Genomic DNA, 23,405 nt, shown 5'->3' on the forward strand with positions numbered 1-23,405 from the left:
TAGATATATGAGAAAAGTTATTAATGTAAAAGAGAAACAGCATTAAGAAGTCTAACCAACTTTTCAGAAAATTTACTTATAAAAATGATGTATGAATAATTATACATATTAATATGAATTTAATGGAAATAAAATCTTTTTTATAAAAATATTACATTATTCTTAGATTATTTTTTATGAAAAATTTATATTTATTTAATTTGGATATTTTTCTTTATGGCACAACATAAAGATTTTATTACTACCACTGAGATTCCATTCTTTAAATAAATTGTTCATGTTCAAAATTATAATAATCTGGACCTAAGTTCAAGTTACAGATATTTTGTATCGAAGATCGATACTTGTATGTATACAAGCAACGTAATTTAGTAATATGTAATTTTATGCTAATGAAAAATCTTTCAGTATTAAGTGAGAAATGTATGGAATTCAAGCTAGTTTAAAAAAGCAAATTTTGCTTTGGAGTTTTTACAACTATTTACATTATTTAGGTAAGTTTTAATAGTAATAAAAAACTAGAAAAAAAATTAAAAAATTATTTCATGTTTTATTATTATTTTTATGAAAATTTCATTAAAATTATTATAAATTGTATTGAAAAATATTAAAACTTTTATTTTTTAATAGCAATATACATTTAATTATTATCTTAATGAACTATGTGCATATAATGCATATAATTTTCATTATTATATTACTTAGTTTTATTTAATAATAACATAATTATAAATATATTTTATATTATATTAATTACTTTAATAAATATAATATTTTTTTTTATAATTGAAATAAAATAATTATTTTTTTTTTTAAATATAAATTTATATATTTATATATAATCATATAATATGTATATTATATATATATATATATATATATTTTTTTTTTAAATCATATACATATGTATAATGTATTATCATTTATATTAATTATTCAAATATATATTAATATGTAAATATGCATATATGCGTGTATAAATCATTTTTTGTTTTATTTGATTAATTATAATAATATATAATAAACAATTATATTTTAATAGATATTAATTTCTATATACAAGAATTATACATATATAATAATATATATTTTTTTATATTAAATAATTATTGTGTACTCATAATATAATTTTATATTACATGTTATAAATTATATATGATTATTTCACATGTATTTTACTTGAATAACCCGCCATTTAAAATGTAGTTAGTGCATTTGACTCAAGAGGGTTATGATTCTTAATCGACATTGTAAAACTCCTATCTACATAATCTTACTAGTGATTTCTATTTATCTTAATGAAGATTCAGAAAATATATCGTTCATGACTATCAATAAATGAAAGAAATATTGCGAATTGATTTTACTTTATATCAAAAATTATTTACGCTACAAAACGTTTTAATACTTGTACTGTGATAAAACTGTGTCTTTATTAAATGATCATATATATTAATACTTATTTTAAGTGTGAATTTGTCATTTCTGCTGCATTAATTTATTAATGACATTTGAATTTTAATATATCAATCAAGAATAATGGGTGTTGGCCTCAAACCATTAGAATTCACGGATTGCTTAACCGATAGCCCTTATTTTCGAGAAAATCTTCATTATCATGAGCGTGAATTGGAGAAAACTAGCCAACAAATTAAACGACTTATTAAAGAGGTCAAAGATCTTTTAACAGCTGCCAAAAGTAAGTTTTCATCATGATAATATTTTATAGACATGTAACAGCTGCTCCTACCTTACTCAATTTTACTTTCATATTTTCTAATAATATATTTCGTTTAAAAGTAATATTATACAATATATGTAATATTAAATAATTTTGTAATTTTTTAAAAGTATAGGTTGTTTATGAATTTGTTATATTTATTATATTTTTGTTTTCTAACAAATATGTTTAACAATATATAATAGTATTGTTCAATTTATTTAATGTTTTTAAACTTAATAAAAAATATCTTTAAATTTTCTATTTTCATATTTATAATTTGTAATAAATTTTAATTTTATTTCTTTTATATATTATTTCATAGATCATATTATATTTCAATATAATAATAAGTATATTTTCATCATATATAATAACTATAAATAATGATATTTGTTTAGATTTGTCCAGAGCTCAAAGAGCATTTTCAAAAACATTGCAAAATTTTAGTTTTGAATGTATAGGAGAAACTCAAACTGAAGATGAAACTCACATATCACAAAGCCTTAAAGAGTTTGGTAAACTTATTGCATCAATAGAAGATGAAAGGGATCGCATGGTATGCAATGTTTTTAATATATAATTTATAATATATGTTTTATATTTATTAGAAAATATTTTTGGATAAAAATAATTTATATTAACATATAATATATTTATATATTTTAAAATATATTTTTAATTTTTCATATATTATTTTATTATTATAATTTAGTTCTATAATATTTGAAAATAAAAATTAATTTTTATGTTTAATATAAGAAATCAAGACTTTTATGTAGAAATGTATAAAAATACATGTTAAATTATAGAAATTATAATATGATGAATCATATTATAATCATATTATATCATTTTTTATTAAATTAATAGTAAAATATTTTAAATAGTAAATATGTTTTTTATTTATTATATGTTTTATGTAAATATTGTTATCTATTATTTATTTGTTTATAAAAATATAATAAGTGTCATTATAAAAAACTCTGTTTTTATAGAAGGAGCACATCCTGGTTATTTAATGGTATATCTTTTGAGTCATATTTTCAATCAAAATACTTTCTATATATTTATATTTAAGTTATATTTTGCATATTAAATTTTATTTCTTAAGTGAGTTAAATATTATTTAAAAGCAAATTATTGTTTAATATTATATTATATAATGTATATACTTTGGAATATTTCTGAATGCATATAATAGTTTTTATTTTTTACAAGAAAGCTTTTAACATTTATATTAATATCATATTAAAAAGCAAATAAAAACTTCATATATTATTGCATGCAATTGTTATATATAGAAAATATTAAACATTTTAAATATATTTAATATATATATATATAAAGATTTAGCTATTTTAACACTATTAATATATCAAAAATAAATTATATTTTTAATATAGTACATTAGGTAAGTTATATATTTAAACATTTATCATGCACAAAATAGATTTCTTTTCTAAATAGCAAAATAACAGAATGTTGTTATGCTTGTTTTATTATAGCAATGTCAATGTTGATTTATGTGAACATATACATATACATCCATTTCTAAATAAAGAATGTATTTTAGTAATTCTTTTTATAATTTAATAATTTTGTATTTAATCTTATAGTTTATATAAATAATCTTATAGTATTGATATCAAGCAAGATTTTATGATATTTAGAGTAAATCAAAATTGAATTAAATCTACTATATCTTGAATATTAAAGTACAATATTATTTACTTTAGTGGTAAAATAGTCATAAGCTTATTAAAATAATATGTATTAATAATTCATGTATAAATTATGTTATAAACAGATATGTTTTTTAATACATAAATGTAGAAATAATGTATGTACAAATATTTAATATATTTTGTATTATTATTTTAACATAAATATTAATTCAATGAATTTAAATTTATATTTTCATAAAAATTTTATAAAATTCTTACAAAAAAAATTTTAATTTAATATTTTTTATTTTTAGCTTGAACGTGCTTATGATCAAATTATACTTCCTTTGGAAAATTTTAGAAAAGAACATATTGGAGGTGTTAAGGTAATTTTTATTATTAAATTATATTTAGTTAAATTATATAAAATTATATGATTATATATATTCAAAAGTTATGTATTAAATGTATATAATATAATCTTATATTCAAAAAATAATATATTAACAGGACGGAAAAAAAAAGTTTGAAAAGCAAACAATTAAATTTTGTCAAAGTCAAGAACGTTACTTAAATTTGTCTACAAAAAAACAAGACAATGTTCTTCAAGAGGTGATTCTTTATAAATATATCATAAATATAAAACATTTATAATATTTGATTTTATAATATAATAGCATATATTATTTTTAGGCCGATGCAACATTGGAAATGGCTGAAAGACATTTTTGTCAAGCTAGTTTAGAATATGTATTTTTGCTTCAAGAAGTACAAGAACGTAAAAAATTTGAATTTGTTGAAACTGTAAGTTTAATCTTTTTTATATATATTTTATTAAATTATTCTAAAGTATATAAATATAAAATAGTTAAAGATTATAAATTATAATATAATATTATTGTATTTTTTATATATTATTGTTTTTTTTCCAGTTATTAGGTTTTATGTTTGGTTGGTTAACTTTTTATCATCAAGGACATGAAGTTGCAAAAGATTTCAAACCTTATATGACTGAATTACAATTAAAAATACAGAAGGTTGGTTTTCTTTTTATTTCATATTTCATTGCTTAAAAATATATGAAAATGCATTAGAAGCACGATTCTAAAACTTACATTAGCACTATTCAAAAAATAGCTTTATGCATTATAACATTGATTTATAAAAATTTCTGAAGTGTATTATGCATTGTTGTTTCACATTCTATCTTGTAGATTTTGTAGATTATAAAAATGATTGAATTTATGAAATAAACAATATTAGTATATTTTATAAAAATTTTACAAATTATAATTTATTTATAACGATTTAATAATTTTAATGAATCACGACAATATAATAAATAGGAATTTTATTATATTATTAGTAATATAAATTATTCTAATATTTTCATTATAAGAATGTGATTCAACATATTCTGAATATTTTTATTTAAAAAAAAAAATTATTTGGGATACATAATTTGGGTACTTTTAAATGTCTTGTTGTGCACTTTGAAGTATTTTAATATTAGTAATTTTCTTATAATTGATATAGTTGTTAATATTCAACTACTTGTAGATATACTTAAATGTAACTTTTTACTAAATTATTGTGTGGTGCAAATATTATTAGGATAACAGCATGGCAAATAGCTTACTAATTTCCAATTTTATGTGTGTGTGTGTGTTTTACAAGACTAGAGAAAATTTCCTTGCTACCCGGGATAAAACAGAATCACTTATGAATAAAATGAAGGATATGAAAAAGGTAATACATTATTTTATGTTATTTTTATTTATTGTATATTTAATATTTTAGCATATGTTATTCTTATTTATAATAAGATTAATTTTATTGAAAAATATAAATCATGTATTTTATATTAATTTTTATGCTAATTAATATAAATTTATATTGAGATAATTTATTGAATAATAAAATAATTATATCCATAATTTGAATCTTTTATTTAAATAAAAGATTTTAGTTGTTTTAGTAATTTAGGAAAATATTACTAGTAACATTTTCCTTTTATAGTCTGCTGTAGAAACTGGAGTCAATAAACTGTATACACGTGAAGGTTATTTGTTTCTAATGGAAAAAAGTAAGTATATTAAAAACTTAAATATACAAATTAATGAACAATATAATAATTAATAAGATTTAAATATCAAGGTTTATTAATATATTAATATAATTATAAATATATTTAATTTTATAGAAGCATTTGGTACAACATGGACAAAACATTATTGTACTTATCAAAAAGACAAAAAGGAATTTACAATGATACCTTATAATCAACTTACAGGAAAGTTTGTAAGTAAAATTCAATTATTTTAAAATAATTTATTATTTAAAAAAAAATAGGTCTAATAATATTATATTTTAACTTTAACAGAGTAGTAAAGAAGTATTAACATTGGCATCTTGTGTACGTCGTATGTCAGATACAATTGAAAAGCGATTTTGTTTTGATATTACTACTGTTGATAAGTAAGTCTAATTTAACAATATTTAAAATAAATAATTTATTTAACGATATTATATACTTTGTATTTAGATACTCTACTTTTTAACTTAGATGTACATATTTTTTATTTTTATAAATTTAAAATATATAAAAAAAACCGACTAAGTTGGAATTTAAACTAATGTAGAACAATAAAAATGTACTTATTTTCTATTATTTTCTATATCAATATTGAACTAAATAATATTTATTTATATTTTTTATATACTATTTTCATCATTAATTCATTTAATTTATAATATATATTTTTATAATATATTTTTATTGATTATATTTTATCTTTTCTTATTTTCTTAGACATAATGTAGTATACACATTCCAAGCACTTTCTGAAGAAGATAGAAAATTATGGCTAGATGCCATGGATGGTAAAGAACCAGTAAGTAATATATTATTTGATTCTATTATTCTATTATATATGTTTCAAATGATAAATAATTGAAGAAATTAATACAATGCATTTATAATTTCAGAATTATCCTATAGTAGGTGCATCGACAAAGTCTGAAGAAACTATTCTAGATGAAACAGGTTTTATGTTTGTATCAAAATGCATTGCAATACTCGAGGAAAGAGGTAAAATTGATATAAACAATTAAATAAATGATATTTTGTAATATTTAATTGTAAATTTTTGTTAAAAATAATTTTAATATTTACATTATTTTTAAGGCCTTGAAGAACAAGGTCTATATAGAGTTGTTGGTGTTGCTTCCAAAGTAAATAAACTTTTAGCAATGGGGCTAGATAGAAGGAAATTAGAAAAACTTAATCTGGATGATCGTTTTGAATGGGAAAGTAAAACTATTACTAGTGCATTAAAAACATATTTAAGGACGCTATCTGAACCGTTAATGACTTTCCGATATTATAATAGTTTTATTTCAGCTGCGAGTGCGTATAGGTATTCTCTATAATATTATTTTATTTAAAATCAAATTAAAAATATTATCTTTTTTTATATTAAACTTTTATATAAAAAATATATGAATTATTTTATATTTTTATTATTCATTTTAATAGAACAAGAAATCAAAGAAGCACGTATCAATGACATTCATAATCTTGTTTATCGGCTTCCAAAAGCAAATTTTAATATGTTAGTTCTACTTATTAAACATTTATACAGGTAATAATTAATTTTATTTCATATTCAATGAAAAGATTTATACTTAAACGAAATTCATTTAATTGTTTTACAGTGTGGCAAAAAAAAGTGATAAAAATTTAATGACTATTGGAAATTTGGCTGTATGTTTTGGCCCATCTTTATTGCGGCCAGAAGAAGAAACAGTAGCTTCTATAATGGATATCAAATTTTATAATATTGTAGTTGAAATTTTAATTGAAAATTGTGAGAGAATAATTGCTGATCCACCACAGGATACTGTACGTAATATATCATCAACACAAAATACCATTTCCTCTAGATCACGCACAGAAGATGGATCAACATCTTCTGGTAATGGTACTCCTTTTTTAAGGTATCCAGTACATTCTAATATATCTTCACCACATAGTCATGTAAGTTGTTATATATATATATATATATATTTTACTTAATTTTAAATTTCAATAAAAACATATAACATAATAATATAATATATAATATAAATTTTCCATAAATTATCCAAAAATAAATTTTTTATATAGCTTGTTACGAGATCATATTACGATAGTCCGTTAGCATCTATTGATGATCTAAAACTTGGAGATTATGAAGAAACAGAGCATATGAGTCATAGAATGCCAACATATTTAAATAGTCGAAGTGGACGAATTAAATTAACTAATACGAATCTTATGTATCATTCTGCAGATAAAGGTTATTTTAATTTTTTTAAAATACATGTTTATTTATATATTTTTATAATATTCTTATTATATCTTATTATTAATTAATAATTAATAGTGTTAAAACATATAATTAAAATCTTATTATATATTTTATAATTCTAAATATTATATAAATTTAGTACTAACCAGTGGTAATACAAGTAGTTCAAGTGAATCGATTGCTTCTGATCCACATTCATTTTCATCTGATTTACCAGTAAAACAAAAACGTAGTTCTATGATGTCAGTTCATTATCCATCAAATTATGCTCAACGAAGCAATCCATCAGTATCTGTGTAAGTTTTTTTATTATCTTAACATAATTTTATATCAAATATTTTTAATATATAAAATTTTGTTTATAGAGTTAATACCTCGCCTACTAGTGGACGTTCAAGCCCTGGACAAGTACCTGGTATTTGGTAAACATAAAATTCTTGTCAAACATCATTATGTAATTCATTATGTATGTACTTCTATTACAGTATTAATAATATGTTATTTAAAAATACATTTTTTCTTGTAGGAGAGTTCGCACTTTGTATGCTTGTGTAGCTGAAAGCGATGGAGAATTATCATTTGAACCAAATCAAATTATTACTAATGGTATTAAATTCAGTACATTCAGTATATATTATTTATATATAAAACAATTACATTACGAATAAATTATTAATATAATTATTAATTACAGTAAAGGCCTCTTTGGAACCAGGATGGTTGGAAGGGACATTAAATGGTAAAACAGGATTAGTCCCAAAGAATTATGTAGAACAATTGCCTTGAATTTGAAAAAGCCAAAGAGTGCCTATTGTTTTTATAAATTGTTTCATAAATTGCAGAATGTATTTAATATTATTGTTTATTGGAACATATGTTCGCGAAAATAAGAATTGCTGCAATGATGTGTATGCAACATGATGTTTTCTATTTAAATTCTTTTGGGTACAATTTACATAGTCAATTACATATATACACGCGCGCGCATGGGCGCACATACACATAAAAACATATATCTTATTTATTAGGAGCCTTTTTGCTCAAAAACGTTTATAATGTATATAATCACTTGTAGAAAAATTTATATATATCTACATATATAGTGCTAATATATTACTTAATATTTAAATATATTTGTACTAAAAGATATTGATCCAATATATAGCTTTTAGGGGATCTCATAGGCAATAATATTTGTTTATAATACGATAATCTTTACGCGTACGTGCACATGCATGTGTACACACATATAATTATCAGAATGTGATAAAATAAATAAATACCAAATACAATCAGAATTTTTAATAAAGATTTTAATAATATGAAGACTATTAATTAATTTAATTGAATATTACAAAAAGTGAACATATATTCATATAATTTTTTAAATGATTTATGTTGCAAGTTTATAAATTAAATAATATGAAACAATTAAGTATTACAATATAATGTATTTAAATTGCCTTGTTATAAAATATTTTTAATAAATAAATTTTTTTTATAAGATGATAATTGTCAATAAAATATAAAGTTAATAATATAAATATAACGTCAGCTTTCGTTAAATTAAATATATCTATCTTAAATATTTTATTAAAACTGATTTATATATTATGAATATTATTAATAAAATAATTTCTTAATGCTTAATTATAATTAAATTTTCAATTAATTTAAAAAATCTTAAATTATATATTCATTTTAATATTTCTAATAATTTTTTTAATTTGAGCTTTTATTGTATTTTTTTGAAATTTAAAAAAAAATATAATTTATAATTTATATTATTATTAATTAAAGATATATAATTTTATTAAAGTTGTTATATGAATGTTTAATTTATGTATAATTATTTATAAAAAAGATATTTTTAATTATTGTCTTATAATAACATAAGAATACTAGTATAATATATAAAATATAATGTATAATAATATACTAATATATAAATATTAACATAAAAATATAATAAATGCTAAAATTTATTGTGTAAGAAAATATATTTTTATTAGAGATGATATTGTTTAATTTTTCAATTGAATAATTAAGGAATAATTTAAAAAGGAAGTTCAAATTTTTAATTATATACTTTGCAAAGTGTATACAATTTCACTTTTTAGATAAATTATTATTTAAATTTCCTAAACAAATTTCCATTCCTAAACATGCTGCTTTTAAAGCATTCTTTTCTACACTATTCCATATAGAACTCATAAACAAAGTATAACACAATATTGCTGTTAGAAAGATACGTCCTATATTAAGTCCAATAATTACATTGAGGGATGTAAAAGAACAATCCAATCCTATAGACCAAATAAGTGGTATAATTAATATACATCCCAATAACAAATACCAAAATCGTTGACGACGAACATTTTTCAATGAAGTTTCACATATGTTAATAGCTTCTTTTAATGAATCTTTGATATCTATATTTATAGTTTTAGATTCTCCTACAACATATATATTTTTATATAATAAATATAAAAATATCAAACTATTTATAATTTCTACATAATTTTATTTATCAACTTACCAATACTAAATTTAAAAGTTGCCATAATAGCTTCATGATCAGAATAACTAAAGTTTTTGTAAGGTATCCGATTTGGAAAAGGATGTTGAAAATTTGTTATTTCTATCTATAAATAACATAATATTAATTTAATTATACATTATAATTAAATTAAATTCTTTAAATAATAATTAAAAATTGTTAATTAATATACCTTAACATTTTTTGTACCCTGATATAAAATATGATCTATACGTTTTCCATCAGGAAGAGTGTTTGCATGTTTTGAATTAGTATAACTATTATTGGCACACTCATTGGTTCCTAAATTACTTGAACTATTTGAGCAAGCATCTGTTAAACCAGCAACACCACAAATAATTCTATAAACTAAATCTTGAGGTTCTGTATTAAGATCACCTCCCAAAATTGTAGAATCAGCACCACCAGAAGTCATTCTAATAAATTGGGCAGTATCAAAAGCTTGTAAAACTCTATGTGCTATATATTCATCATTGTGTCTATTGTATTCTGCATGTAACTAAAATAATATTTTATAATGATATCCAGAGTGTCTCAAAAATATTGGAACATTCGTAAACTGGAGATTTCTGAAACATTTTCTTTTACAAAAATTTTTATCACGACTTTGTTAGCAAGTTTTCAACAAAAAACACAATGATTGTTTGAATCAATCATTCGTGATTGATTAATGTTTTTTATTAATAACTCATTAACAAAATTGTAACAAGTTTTTGAAAAAGAAAATGTTGTGTGAAATCATTTCAGGAATCTGCAGTTTATAGACGTTTCAATATTTTTGAAACACTTTATAAATAGAAATAAAAATTATAATAAACTTACATGTGCAATATAGACATTAACATTCCAATTATGAATTTGAAGTTTACAGAGTCCAACACCTTTCCCACCAAACCAATCTCCATGATGTATTTTGTGTACATATCCATTTAAAGGCCATTTATGAAATATTACATCTTTAATAGGAAATTTAGACAAAATACAAAGTCCAGATCCAATAACTCCACTATAATTTATTTAGTATAAGTTCAATATAATTAAAAAAAATAATAAACTATAACAAAATCAAATTTAATATGACTAAATATATATATTTTATAATTTATTTTATATTTAATTTATATTTAATATTTTATAACTTAAATTATTTTACTTAAATAGTTATGTGTAATTAAAAATGATAATAAATGAAAAATTTTTACCTATAAAAATAATGCGAGTAAGGTAATTGTTCTTGTGTTTTAGCTTTTATCATTTTAAAATCATTAATTGACCATATCTCTTGTAAGCAAATAATATCATAATTTTCAGTAGCAAATTTGTCTGCAATTGCTGTCATACGAGCATTTCTATTTGGTGAAACATATGGTATTCCCCTAAAAAATATAACAATATAAGAAGATATTAAATCTAAATACATATTTTATCTTATTATGAAAATATTTATAAATAACAATTAAATGAAAAAAATAGAAATATTAGAAATGTTTAAATTTTAATTTAATTGAAATGATTATAATTAATTTTACAATATATTCGTAATATAACTTACCAGCAATTTAAAGTTAGAATATTTATTGATACTTCGTCTGTCATCTTTTATGAACTATTGACTAAAACAAATTAAAACATTTTTTATACATTTATAATAATATATGTAATATAATAATATATATTTTTTTTTATTAAATTTTTCAAACATTTATTGATATTACATACTTATATTATTATAATACTTTATACTATGGAATATATTCGCAATTTGATTACTATTATTTTATTAATATTTAACCAAATTAGAAAAATAGCAGGAAAATTTTTTAAGAAATTAAAATTTTTTTATTGTTTTCTTTATCACAAGTTTAAATAATACTCTAGTTTTGTTAGCGTACGTGGTTACACATTTTGTTTGTAACTGCGCACTAAAGATAATAATATTATACATTACACGTATTATTTCTGAACAATGATTCTCAACTTTCTTTTATAAAAAAAAATATTTTGTATTTATTTAAAAATATTTTTCTTTTTGATAACTTTTTATGAGTTATTAATAAACATAATATTATATAAAACATTTAATGAAATTTAACAACATAATGTATTTTATAAAATATTTTATAAAATTTTTTATTTAAGAGAAAAAATTAATACAATAAAAATTATTGTAACGGCATTAAATTTTTATAATATAAATTATTTTGAAAAATAATTTTAAAACATAATTTTTCAAGTATGTATTTTTTACTTATTTTTAATTAATTATAGTTAACAAAAATAATTATAAATCAAATTATATAAAGATTTAATAAAAAAATTTAATTTTTAATTATTGAAATATTGAAATTAAATCAAAATATTCTAAACATAAATTTTCTATACTTTTTACTTTACTTTTTTTTGATTAATAATTAATTAATATGAAATGTTAAACTTCATTTTAAAAATAACTTTTTGATATTTTTGTGTTTTCTAATAATATTCAATGAATGGATTATTATTAAAAATAGTTTTAAATTTAATTTCACTGATTTCAAAAATTATATATATACATATAAAAGTTAGTGTTTTTAGGATAGATATGGGTTACTTTGGTAAGTACTGTTGACAGAGTAATCTTGTTTTCTAGTGAGAGGGCGGAGTATTAAAAGTATAATTGTGTTTAAGGTATAGTTAAAAGCTATTATATTAAAATATGAAATTATTATATTAATTAAATTGTAAAATATTCAAAAATTATTTCACTTTATTACAAAAAGTTTGAAATTTTAATTTAATTATTTATTTTTAAAAACATATATCCTATAAAGGTAAGAACTATAAAAATGACGATTACATGATGATATTTATTTTTGATAAATTTTTATGTAAAATTTGTTTATTTTTATATAAAATTTTCATTTTGATGTATTAATTTATCCATATTAATTTTTAGTTTATTTCATAAAAATTAATTGTAATGTTGTGTTTTTTAATAATTTAATTTTTTATTAATAGTAAATATTGTTTTAATTTAGCTTTATTTTTAAATTATAATGGCTACTGATAAAGTAACTTTGGGAGATGCTTTATCCAATGTTGATGTACTTGATGAATTTACATTACCTGATGAACAACCTTGTATCGAAGCACAACCATGTTCTGTAGTATATCAAGCCAATTTTGATACTAATTTTGAAGATAGAAATGGTTTTGTTACTGGAATTGCTAAATATATTGAAGAAGCTACTGTTCATGCAAGTCTGGTAACTATTAGAAATATAATAGTAAATTAAAATATGAAATTTTTATTTTTATTAAATTGAACTTAAATGAAAAGTAAAATAATATTTATATGTTATATATGTATTATAATTTGTATATTATAATAATATTTAACATAATAGAATATTAAATAATATTAATTTTATGTATTTTTAATATATTTATAATTTTTTATTCTTAACTTAAAGAATGAATTATTAGAAGAAGGTTTGAAGCATGCTGTAATGCTATATACATGGAGATGTTGTTCACGTGCAATACCTCAGCCAAAATCTAATGAGCAACCTAACAGAGTAGAAATTTATGAGAAGACAGTAGAAGTATTAGCTCCAGAAGTAAATAAATTATTAAACTTTATGTATTTTCAAGTATGTATATATTTAAATATCTAATTTATATATATACATTCAAGTTTAATTATTCTATTTATTATAAATGAATGTCATTTTTTAGAGAAAAGCTATTGAAAGATTTTCTGGAGAAGTAAAACGTTTGTGTCATCATGAAAAAAGAAAAGACTTTGTATCTGAAGCATATTTACTTACTTTAGGAAAATTTATTAATATGTTTGCAGTTTTGGATGAACTTAAAAATATGAAATCTAGTGTAAAAAATGATTATTCTACATATAGAAGGTAATTATAAATGTGATATTAAAAAAATTGTTCTAAAAATAATTATATTTTTATTTTAGAGCTGCTCAATTCCTTAAAGTGATGTCTGATTCTCAAACATTACAAGAATCTCAAAATTTATCAATGTTTTTAGCTACACAAAATAAAATTCGTGATACAGTAAAAGAAAATTTAGAAAAAATTGCAGGATATGAAGAATTACTTGCAGATGTTGTTAACATATGTGTTCATATGTTTGAGACTAAAATGTATTTGACCCCAAATGAAAAACATATGTTAGTAAAAGTAATGGGATTTGGTTTATTTTTAATGGATAGTGAACTTTGCAATATCAATAAATTAGATCAGAAAAAGAAATTGAAATTAGATAGAATTGATAGAATTTTTAAAAATTTAGAAGTAGTACCATTATTTGGTGACATGCAAATTGCACCTTTTAATTACATTAAACGTTCTAAACATTTTGATGCATCTAAATGGCCATTATCTTCTTCATCAAACAGTATAAGTCCACAAGCAGATCTTATGGTACATTTACCACAAATTAGAGAAGATCATGTTAAGTATATTAGTGAATTAGCAAGGTAAGAATAAATAGTTTTATAATATATAGTTTTAATTAAAAGAAATATCAAAAAAATGTTTCTATTATAGATACAGTAATGAAGTAACTACAACATATAAGGAATGTGGTAGTGATACAGAAAATCGAGAAACTGCAGAATTAGCATTACGTGGATTACAATTACTTTCCCAATGGACAAGTGTTGTAACAGAACTTTATAGTTGGAAACTTTTACATCCTACTGATCATCACATGAATAAAGAATGTCCTCAAGAAGCTGAAGAATATGAAAGAGTGAGGGATATTGTTTATTATGCATTTATATAGTTATTATGTATTAATAACATGATATATATTAATATCTTTTTTTCATTAGGCTACACGCTATAATTATACAGATGAAGAGAAATTTGCTTTAATAGAAGTTATTGCAATGATCAAAGGATTACAAGTATTAATGGCACGCATGGAAACAGTTTTTATAGATGCGATACGTAGAAATATATATGCAGAATTACAAGATTTTGTGCAACTTACATTACGAGAACCATTACGTAAAGCAATTAAAAATAAAAAAGATCTTATTAGGAGGTTTGTATATTATTTTTTATGACAATGTATTTCTTTTTTTAAAAATATAATTAAATATAATTTCATATATTATCCAATGTTTTAAATCTATTTTTATATTTTTTTTAGTATAATTGTATCTGTAAGAGAAACTTGTGCAGACTGGCATTTTGGAGTAGAACCATTAGGAGATCCTGCATTAAAAGGAAAGAAGGATCCTGATAATGGATTTGGTATTAAAGTACCTCGACGAAATGTTGGTAAGAGTAAAAAGAAAATATAATTAAATTTTTTAATTAGAATAAATATTTAAAAAATATATATTTTCTTTTAGGACCTTCTTCAACACAGCTTTATATGGTTCGTACAATGTTGGAATCATTAATTGCAGATAAAAGTGGTGGAAAACGTACTTTGAGAAAAGATATTGATGGTCAATATCTTGTACAAATTGATCAATTTCATAAAACTAGTTTTTACTGGAGTTATCTCTTAAATTTTAGCGGTTAGTATGTATTTATAATATATTTACAATTATTTATTAAATATAGTTTTTACTATGCTTATATTATATTAAATTATACTATATTATATTAAAATAGTTTATTAATTATATATTATTTTATTTTAGAATCATTACAAGATTGTTGTGACTTATCTCAATTATGGTATAGAGAATTTTATTTAGAAATGACTATGGGTCGAAAAATACAGGTAATTAAATATTTTTTCATTAATATTATTAAACTAAGCTTCAAATATTTAAATACATTAAAAAAAAAATAATAGCTATCATTTTTGTATTTTTTAATAAACAGTGGTAAATGTTTTCTATTAATATATGCCAAAATACTATCAAATAGCGTTTTGTATGCTTGATTTCTAACTAGAAATGCCAAGTTCGTCACCAGCATAATGAAGAATGCAGCGACTTGATCACTATGGAGAAGCGTATTCAGGTACTTAGTTAAATATGAATGATTGTAGCAGTTATAATAAGTATAATATATATAAAATATTAAAATAATTTCATTATTATTGCATTACTTTTTATTTTTATAATTAATGTTTCATACCCTTATATTTTATAAATTTATAATATTTATTTTTATATTTCTAATATATTTTTATAATTTTAAGTTTATAATTTTAATATACAAAATGAATTTTATTTATTACAAAAATTTTTTGTTTTTAATAATATTTTTATAATTATTTTATAAATACATAATTTTTACATATATATAAAATAAATAAATAAATAATAAAATTTTTTAATCGTTATATATATTGTTAAAAAATATATATATATAAAATATAATCATTTGATAAATAATATGCATTAAGTGATGAAATCAATATATAAAGATAATTTTATTAATATAATTGTACAAAATTTTAATATTATAAAAGTCTATGATTATTATAGTTATGTTACTAATATATATTAAAGTCTATATTTAATTAATAATGTATCATATTATAATGTATATAATATATAAAATTGTTATATATATTTCAGTTTCCTATTGAGATGTCAATGCCATGGATCTTAACCGATCATATATTACGAAGCAAGGAACCATCTATGATGGAGTAAGGAAAAAAAGTTATTTTTATGATATTTGAAAAATATTTTATAACATAATATTTTATTTTTAGATACGTTTTATATCCACTTGATTTATATAATGATAGTGCATTATATGCTTTAACAATATTTCGTAAACAATTTCTTTACGATGAAGTAGAAGCTGAAGTAAATTTATGTTTTGATCAATTTGTTTATAAACTTAGTGAACAAATTTTTGCTCATTATAAACAATTGGCTGCAAGTATATTATTAGATAAGAGATTTCGAGTAGAATGTGTTGCATTAGGAGCATATTTACTTCCATATCCTCGCGCTAACAGATACGAAACTTTATTAAAACAAAGACATGTTCAATTACTTGGAAGAAGTATTGATTTGAACAAATTGATTACGCAACGTATTAATGCAGATATGCAAAAATCATTAGATTTAGCAATTAGTAAATTTGAATCTGGCGACATCACAGGAGTTGTTGTAAGTTGAATATCTCTAGATTTAATAAATATATAATTTATTAAATGAGTATTTTAGTAAATTGATTGATTTTATATACTAAAGGAATTGGAAGGACTTTTACAAGTGAATCGTCTTACCCATAAACTTTTAAGCAAATGGCTTGCGTTAGATGAATATGATGCCATGTTTCGTGAAGCGAATCATAATGTGTTAGCTCCATATGGAAGAATAACTCTTCATGTATTTTGGGAATTGAATTATGATTTTTTACCAAATTATTGCTATAATGCAGCGACAAATAGGTATGTCATTGTTGCAGTTATTATATAATATATAATAAAATAATTTTTACATTTTTATAATTAAATAATAACAAAATAAATTGACTACATAATAACTAAATACATATGATGTTATTAATTATTATATAATTTATATTAAAAATAAAATCTATGTATAATAGATTTGTAAAATGTCGTGGACTTCAATTTGTACAAGCAGTACATAGAGATAAACCTCCACAAATGTCTCATCATTATCTTTGGGGAAGTAAACAATTAAATTTAGCATATAGTACACAATATGGACAATATTCGGGATTCGTTGGACCACAACATTTCCGTACAATGTGTAAACTTCTTGGATATCAAGGTATTGCAGTAGTAATGGAAGAGCTTCTAAAAATTGTGAAATCTCTAATTCAAGGAAGTTTACATCAATTTACTAAAACATTAATGGAAGCTATGCCAAAAGTCTGTAAACTTCCAAGATATGATTATGGATCACCAGGAGTTTTAGGATATTATCATGCTCAATTAAATGATATTGTGCAATATCCAGATGCTAAAACTGAACTTTTTCATAATTTTCGCGAATTTGGTAATACTATTTTATTTTGTCTTTTAATGGAACAAGCTTTATCACAAGAAGAAGTTTGTGATTTGTTACATGCAGCACCTTTTCAAAATATATTACCTAGACCGTATTGTAAAGGTAATATTTTCAAATTATAAAAAATAATTCTATTTAAAATATTATAAAAATTTTAATTTTAGAAGGTGAAAAACCGGAAACTAAACAAAAACGACTTGAAGCTAAATATGCAGCTTTACAAATTGTTCCCAATGTAGATAATTTAGGTACTGCCAAAGTAAGTATTAAAACAAAATTATTTAAATTATTTATTATATAAAAATAATATATATAAATATGAAATGATTTTAAAATTATTTTAACTATTTTAGCAAGCAATGATTGCCAGAGAAGGAGATTTATTAACACGAGAACGACTTTGTTGTGGTTTATCAATATTTGAAGTAGTACTCAGTAGATTACGTAGTTTTTTAGATGATCCTATTTGGGTTGGCCCTCCTCCTGTAAATGGAGTAATGAATGTCGATGAATGCACAGAATTTCATAGATTATGGAGTGCATTACAATTTGTATATTGTATTCCGGTTGGAGAAACAGAATTTACTGTTGAGTAAGTAATTTAATTTTACTATTATCATGAATAGAATATTAGAAAATTTCAATTAATTATTTTTGTATTCAGAGAATTATTTGGTGAAGGTTTACATTGGGCAGGATGTGCTATGATTGTATTACTCGGTCAACAAAGAAGATTTGAAGCACTTGATTTCTGTTACCACATTTTAAGAGTACAACGTGTTGATGGCAAAGATGAAAATGTTAAAGGAATTGTAAGTATCTATTACATTTCATTAAATATAATTTTTTTATTATACAAATTTAATTATTTTTATTTATATTAAATAGCATTTAAAAAGAATGGTAGATAGAATTAGAAGATTCCAAGTATTAAATTCACAAATTTTCGCTGTATTAAATAAATATTTAAAGAGTGGAGATAGCGATGCTACAAGTGTTGAACATGTTCGATGTTTTCCACCTCCGATTCATCCTTCACTTGCTCATGCACAACAACAACATTATCATACACCAGAATATTTACGCCAAATGAATCATCAGTGAAGTAAGAATATTTATGCAAGTAATTATTTATAAGATTAGAAGATTAAATTTTATTTTTTAAGTAATTTATAATAAGATTTTGAAGTATTTAAATTTTTTTTAATATGTTTCAGGTACTTATTTAATTAATACATTTTATATTCTTATTGGTATTTAATATTAAGATAAATCATTTCTATCAATTAAATAATCTATTGCAAAAATATTATTTTAATCTCTTTTATTTTTTTGCAGAAATAATTCAAATTCTGTGAAACATATGTAATTTATGATATTAAGTATTTTTTTCTAAATATAGTGTAATAATTTTTGTTAATATGTTATATATTATTAACATGTTAATATGTTAAAGATAATTAATAAGAATATTAATATTTTATATTATTTTTTATGTAAAATAGAATTTTTTAAAATATTTAATTTATGATTCACTTTCAGATTATTATATAATTTTATATAAAATATAAAAATTATGTGCTATTAATATTATTTAATATGACAACAAATGTATTATGAATTTTTAGATATTTTTTTTTATCTATATTAAATTGTTTTTTTTTTAAAGATTAAATATAAATCATAAATCATACATAAATTACAATTTTCCGTTATTTTTTAATCTTTTGTAAACAAATTTTTATGTATACAAACGAACATAATTTATATTTAATGGAATTATATTATTGTAAGAATATAGAATTTCTTTGTATAAAAAAAAATACAATGCAATATGTAATATATTATGTATTATTTAAAAACTTTTAATGCTTTAGAAATATTTTTTTCAATTTTATTTTTATGTTAATTTGTATATTATTATGATAATTATATAATTAATTATCATACTTAATCACATACGAAATAAATAATAGAGTTTGGATTTTTAATTCTATATAAAAAAGAACATTAAAAAAAATCTTTCAATTAATTTTTAAATGACATTTTTAATCACGATAAAAATTAATAATAAATTATAAATTAGATTATAAAATAATTTTTATATATTATTATTGTATTAATTAATTGTAATAAATGATAATATTTATTTATTTATTTATATTATTATCATATAATTTATAACAAATTTTTTATATTTCAATGAATAACAACAAATAAATTATTATTATTGATATTTATGTTGTTATGTATTTTAATGAAACTACTGAAGCAATAAAAATGTATAGGATGTTTTATAAAATGGTGAATATAATTTTTTTTTATTTGTCTGAAATCATTTCAATCAAGTATATTATGTAATCAAGTATATAAATCAAAAATATATATATAACATATATATATATATTTAAAAAAATAAAGATGATTTTATTTTTTTAGTATTAAAAAATATTATTTTTATTCAAAAAATTATTTATATTTTATATATTTTAAATACTATTTTGCTAAATAATTTCTATTCTAAACATTTTTTTCTCAAATTATCGAAATTATTTCAAGAAAAATCATATTAAATGTAATTATATGATATAAATTATATATAAAAATCTTATATATAAAATACGTTTTTGAATTATATTAAATGTTTAATTTTATCAAGTTTTTAAATTTTAATAAATTTTTGATGATTTTGATTATAAAATAAACAACAATAATGCAATTTAAAAATATATTAAATATATGTTATATATATATTTTTATTATAAATATATAATTAATGTTTATATATGTATTATTTATTAAATAATATATTAATTAAGAATTTATTTATATATGAAAATATATTATCTAAATATTATTTATGAAAAATAATAAACATATTTAAAAAAATTTTTTTAAATTTAAATATACAGTATATATTTATAAAAATTTATTATTTATTATTTTTTCTTTTTTTTTTTATTAAAGATCCGAAAAAAAAGTAGATGCATTATCAACTTTACTACTAGGAAGATTACATTTTAATTGTCTTTGCCTTCCACCTTTTATACATTGTTTATTAACATCCAAAGTTTCAAAATATTGTACATTCCAGAATTTGATATCATTATCATGTGAAGAAGATGCAATTAGATTACCATTACTATTAATATCAAGTGTTTCAATAGAAAGATTATGTTGTCCTACTATTCCAAGATGATAATGAGGAAATAAGCTGCTAGCCCTATTTAATAAAATATATGTATTATTTTATATATTTAATATATAAAATATATGAATGAAAACAAATAAATTATAAAGCTTAGATGGCTTACCTAAGCACTCCATCTTCCCCACCTGTTATTACAACATTTTCAGTAATTGGAATCATACAATTTATAGCTTTTTTAGTTAAATTTGGAAATTCATCTGAATGAAAACCAAATTCTCCCCAATTATATACATACATTTTTCCTTTATTTGTACCTACTAAGATTTTTGTTTCAGATTTGAATAAACCAAGACATGTTAATTCTTCTTGATATTCTTCTGACTAATAATAAATTTTATAAATTAATTATATAAATAATTATATATAAGATATAATATAATATTTGCACTTACTTGAACGTGCAATTTTTTCCCTGGTATATTAAATGTAGTAAGAGATCCATCGCCACATGTACAAACTAAGTATTTTGCTTCTCTGTTTGTTGTTATAGCACTTACATAATCTTCCATTTTTTTTAATGAGAATACTGGCACATTTCCTCTTTGTCGAAGATCCCACACTTATTTAAAGTATTTAAATATAAGTATAATGAATGTAATAAAACAAAGAAAGAAGAAACAATACAAATATAATATACTTTTAACTACTCCATTATCATCTCCAGTTGCAAACATATGTTCTCCAATTATAGTCATTGTGTATATGGGTTGCCTAAAATAAATTAAATATTAATATTAATTATGTTATATATTTTTTGTTTTATCCATAATTAATATACATACTCATGTATATTTTCATAAAGTCTTATTAATTTCTCAGTTTCCAAGTCAGTGAGCATCATACATAAATCCTTAGCAGTAGAAAATAAAATCGTACCATTTTCATTAAATTCTACATCACGACATGCTTTAAGATGTAATTCCAAAGTTGATATTAATTCCACTTTTGTATTGTTATATTTATATCTATCATATAAAAAAATTCAAATATTTATAAAGTTATTTATCATTTATGGCATATTAATTATTAATAAATATAAAATTTACAAATGTACATCTCCTCCAATATCAGCTATTGCAATCATATTTAAATTAGGATGAAAACATATATCAACAACATAATCTTCTATTGTAATAGATGGAGGATGATTATTACTTATATCTTTTGATTTAATTATTGCTTTTATAACTTCATCTTCTTTCTCGTCTTCTCTTAATAAATTTGATTCTATACCATTAACTTTAATAATAAATAAAAAAATTAGAAATAACATAACTCATACTATTATAAATTATTTAAACATAAAATTATATAAAACTTACTTGCATAACTAGACATACAATCATTATTTGAATCAAAATGTCCTTCATTATCTTTATTTTCTATATCATCATTACTTAAACTATCATCTGACAAAGTTTGTATGCTATCATCACTTTTATCAAGACTATTTTCTTCACTATCGAGTGCATAATTTCCTAAATATCATGTATATTTAATTAAAAATCAGACAACAAAAATGTTCAATAAAATAAATTGCAATTGATATATATTAATAAATTAATACTTAAAAATGATTACAAAATAACAATGAAGTAAATATTTACATTATATATAATATAACAAAATAAAGAAAATATCATTTTTACTAAAAAAATATTTAAATATTCTTTACCTAAATACATGTTTTAAAAATATAAAATTTATTACGATTTCTAACTCTTTCTATTATGAATTAATTATTTATAAACTTCCGTCTTGTAAATAAATATGATTATTAATCTATCATTATACGAAACTAATAATAATTAATATTCCCTATAATTATATATTCCCTATATATTGTAATATGTTGTGTACTATATATGCATTATTCTAGTATCTAAAATGTCGTTTAATATATCTTATTTTTTATAATAT

General features: G+C 20.2%; 4 protein-coding genes across 18 annotated transcripts; 2 read left to right on the forward strand and 2 right to left on the reverse strand.

Annotated features, from left to right (window-relative positions):
- The first annotated feature begins 311 nt into the window (after positions 1 to 311).
- Positions 312 to 9,061, forward strand: Graf (GTPase regulator associated with FAK). 5 transcript variants are annotated; one of them, XM_086910883.1, is made up of 22 exons: positions 312 to 494; positions 1,536 to 1,699; positions 2,122 to 2,279; positions 2,719 to 2,744; positions 3,702 to 3,773; positions 3,898 to 3,999; positions 4,081 to 4,191; positions 4,320 to 4,424; positions 5,065 to 5,136; positions 5,407 to 5,473; positions 5,591 to 5,688; positions 5,771 to 5,865; positions 6,200 to 6,281; positions 6,376 to 6,478; positions 6,575 to 6,796; positions 6,926 to 7,031; positions 7,105 to 7,426; positions 7,556 to 7,727; positions 7,879 to 8,035; positions 8,105 to 8,161; positions 8,266 to 8,345; positions 8,434 to 9,061. In XM_086910883.1, the coding sequence occupies exons 4-22, from the start codon at positions 2,742 to 2,744 to the stop codon at positions 8,523 to 8,525; spliced, it is 2,118 nt and encodes a 705-aa protein (XP_086767009.1). In that variant the 5' UTR covers positions 312 to 494; positions 1,536 to 1,699; positions 2,122 to 2,279; positions 2,719 to 2,741; the 3' UTR covers positions 8,526 to 9,061. The 5 variants fall into 5 exon arrangements, with proteins under 5 accessions (XP_086767009.1, XP_031772600.2, XP_086767005.1 ...); XM_031916740.2 differs by lacking the exon at positions 2,719 to 2,744 and having other exon boundaries at positions 320 to 494; XM_086910879.1 differs by lacking the exons at positions 2,719 to 2,744; positions 5,065 to 5,136 and having other exon boundaries at positions 320 to 494.
- A 659-nt stretch (positions 9,062 to 9,720) lies between these two features.
- nSMase (neutral sphingomyelinase) lies at positions 9,721 to 12,893 on the reverse strand. Its single transcript, XM_003693844.4, has 7 exons — positions 12,019 to 12,893; positions 11,852 to 11,912; positions 11,502 to 11,675; positions 11,122 to 11,305; positions 10,472 to 10,798; positions 10,279 to 10,384; positions 9,721 to 10,195 (listed from the first exon to the last, which is right to left on the reverse strand). The coding sequence occupies exons 2-7, from the start codon at positions 11,893 to 11,895 to the stop codon at positions 9,849 to 9,851; spliced, it is 1,182 nt and encodes a 393-aa protein (XP_003693892.1). The 5' UTR covers positions 11,896 to 11,912; positions 12,019 to 12,893; the 3' UTR covers positions 9,721 to 9,848.
- Positions 12,894 to 12,908: 15 nt separating this feature from the next.
- Sra-1 (Cytoplasmic FMR1-interacting protein Sra-1) lies at positions 12,909 to 20,510 on the forward strand. 11 transcript variants are annotated; one of them, XM_086910870.1, is made up of 20 exons: positions 12,927 to 13,109; positions 13,317 to 13,544; positions 13,752 to 13,931; positions 14,017 to 14,198; positions 14,258 to 14,782; positions 14,853 to 15,057; positions 15,140 to 15,354; positions 15,463 to 15,593; positions 15,668 to 15,838; positions 15,965 to 16,047; positions 16,224 to 16,292; positions 16,856 to 16,929; positions 16,996 to 17,401; positions 17,486 to 17,685; positions 17,847 to 18,376; positions 18,439 to 18,533; positions 18,628 to 18,866; positions 18,939 to 19,086; positions 19,163 to 19,397; positions 19,492 to 20,510. In XM_086910870.1, the coding sequence occupies exons 2-19, from the start codon at positions 13,335 to 13,337 to the stop codon at positions 19,376 to 19,378; spliced, it is 3,879 nt and encodes a 1,292-aa protein (XP_086766996.1). In that variant the 5' UTR covers positions 12,927 to 13,109; positions 13,317 to 13,334; the 3' UTR covers positions 19,379 to 19,397; positions 19,492 to 20,510. The 11 variants fall into 11 exon arrangements, with proteins under 11 accessions (XP_086766995.1, XP_086767004.1, XP_086766996.1 ...); XM_086910871.1 differs by having other exon boundaries at positions 19,163 to 19,379; XM_086910874.1 differs by having other exon boundaries at positions 19,613 to 20,154.
- Positions 20,511 to 21,047: 537 nt separating this feature from the next.
- On the reverse strand, positions 21,048 to 23,365 carry LOC100864077 (WD repeat-containing protein 55 homolog). The gene is made up of 8 exons (XM_031916741.2): positions 23,161 to 23,365; positions 22,808 to 22,963; positions 22,532 to 22,724; positions 22,268 to 22,450; positions 22,123 to 22,196; positions 21,878 to 22,044; positions 21,589 to 21,806; positions 21,048 to 21,497 (listed from the first exon to the last, which is right to left on the reverse strand). Exons 1-8 carry the CDS (start codon positions 23,168 to 23,170, stop codon positions 21,236 to 21,238), a joined length of 1,263 nt encoding a protein of 420 aa, XP_031772601.2. The 5' UTR covers positions 23,171 to 23,365; the 3' UTR covers positions 21,048 to 21,235.
- Between the last annotated feature and the right edge of the window lie 40 nt (positions 23,366 to 23,405).

The sequence above is a fragment of the Apis florea genome, unplaced genomic scaffold (genome assembly GCF_048593485.1).
Source record: "Apis florea isolate Af1SG1 unplaced genomic scaffold, ASM4859348v1 contig_3203_pilon, whole genome shotgun sequence".
NCBI classification, from domain to species: domain Eukaryota; kingdom Metazoa; phylum Arthropoda; class Insecta; order Hymenoptera; family Apidae; genus Apis; species Apis florea.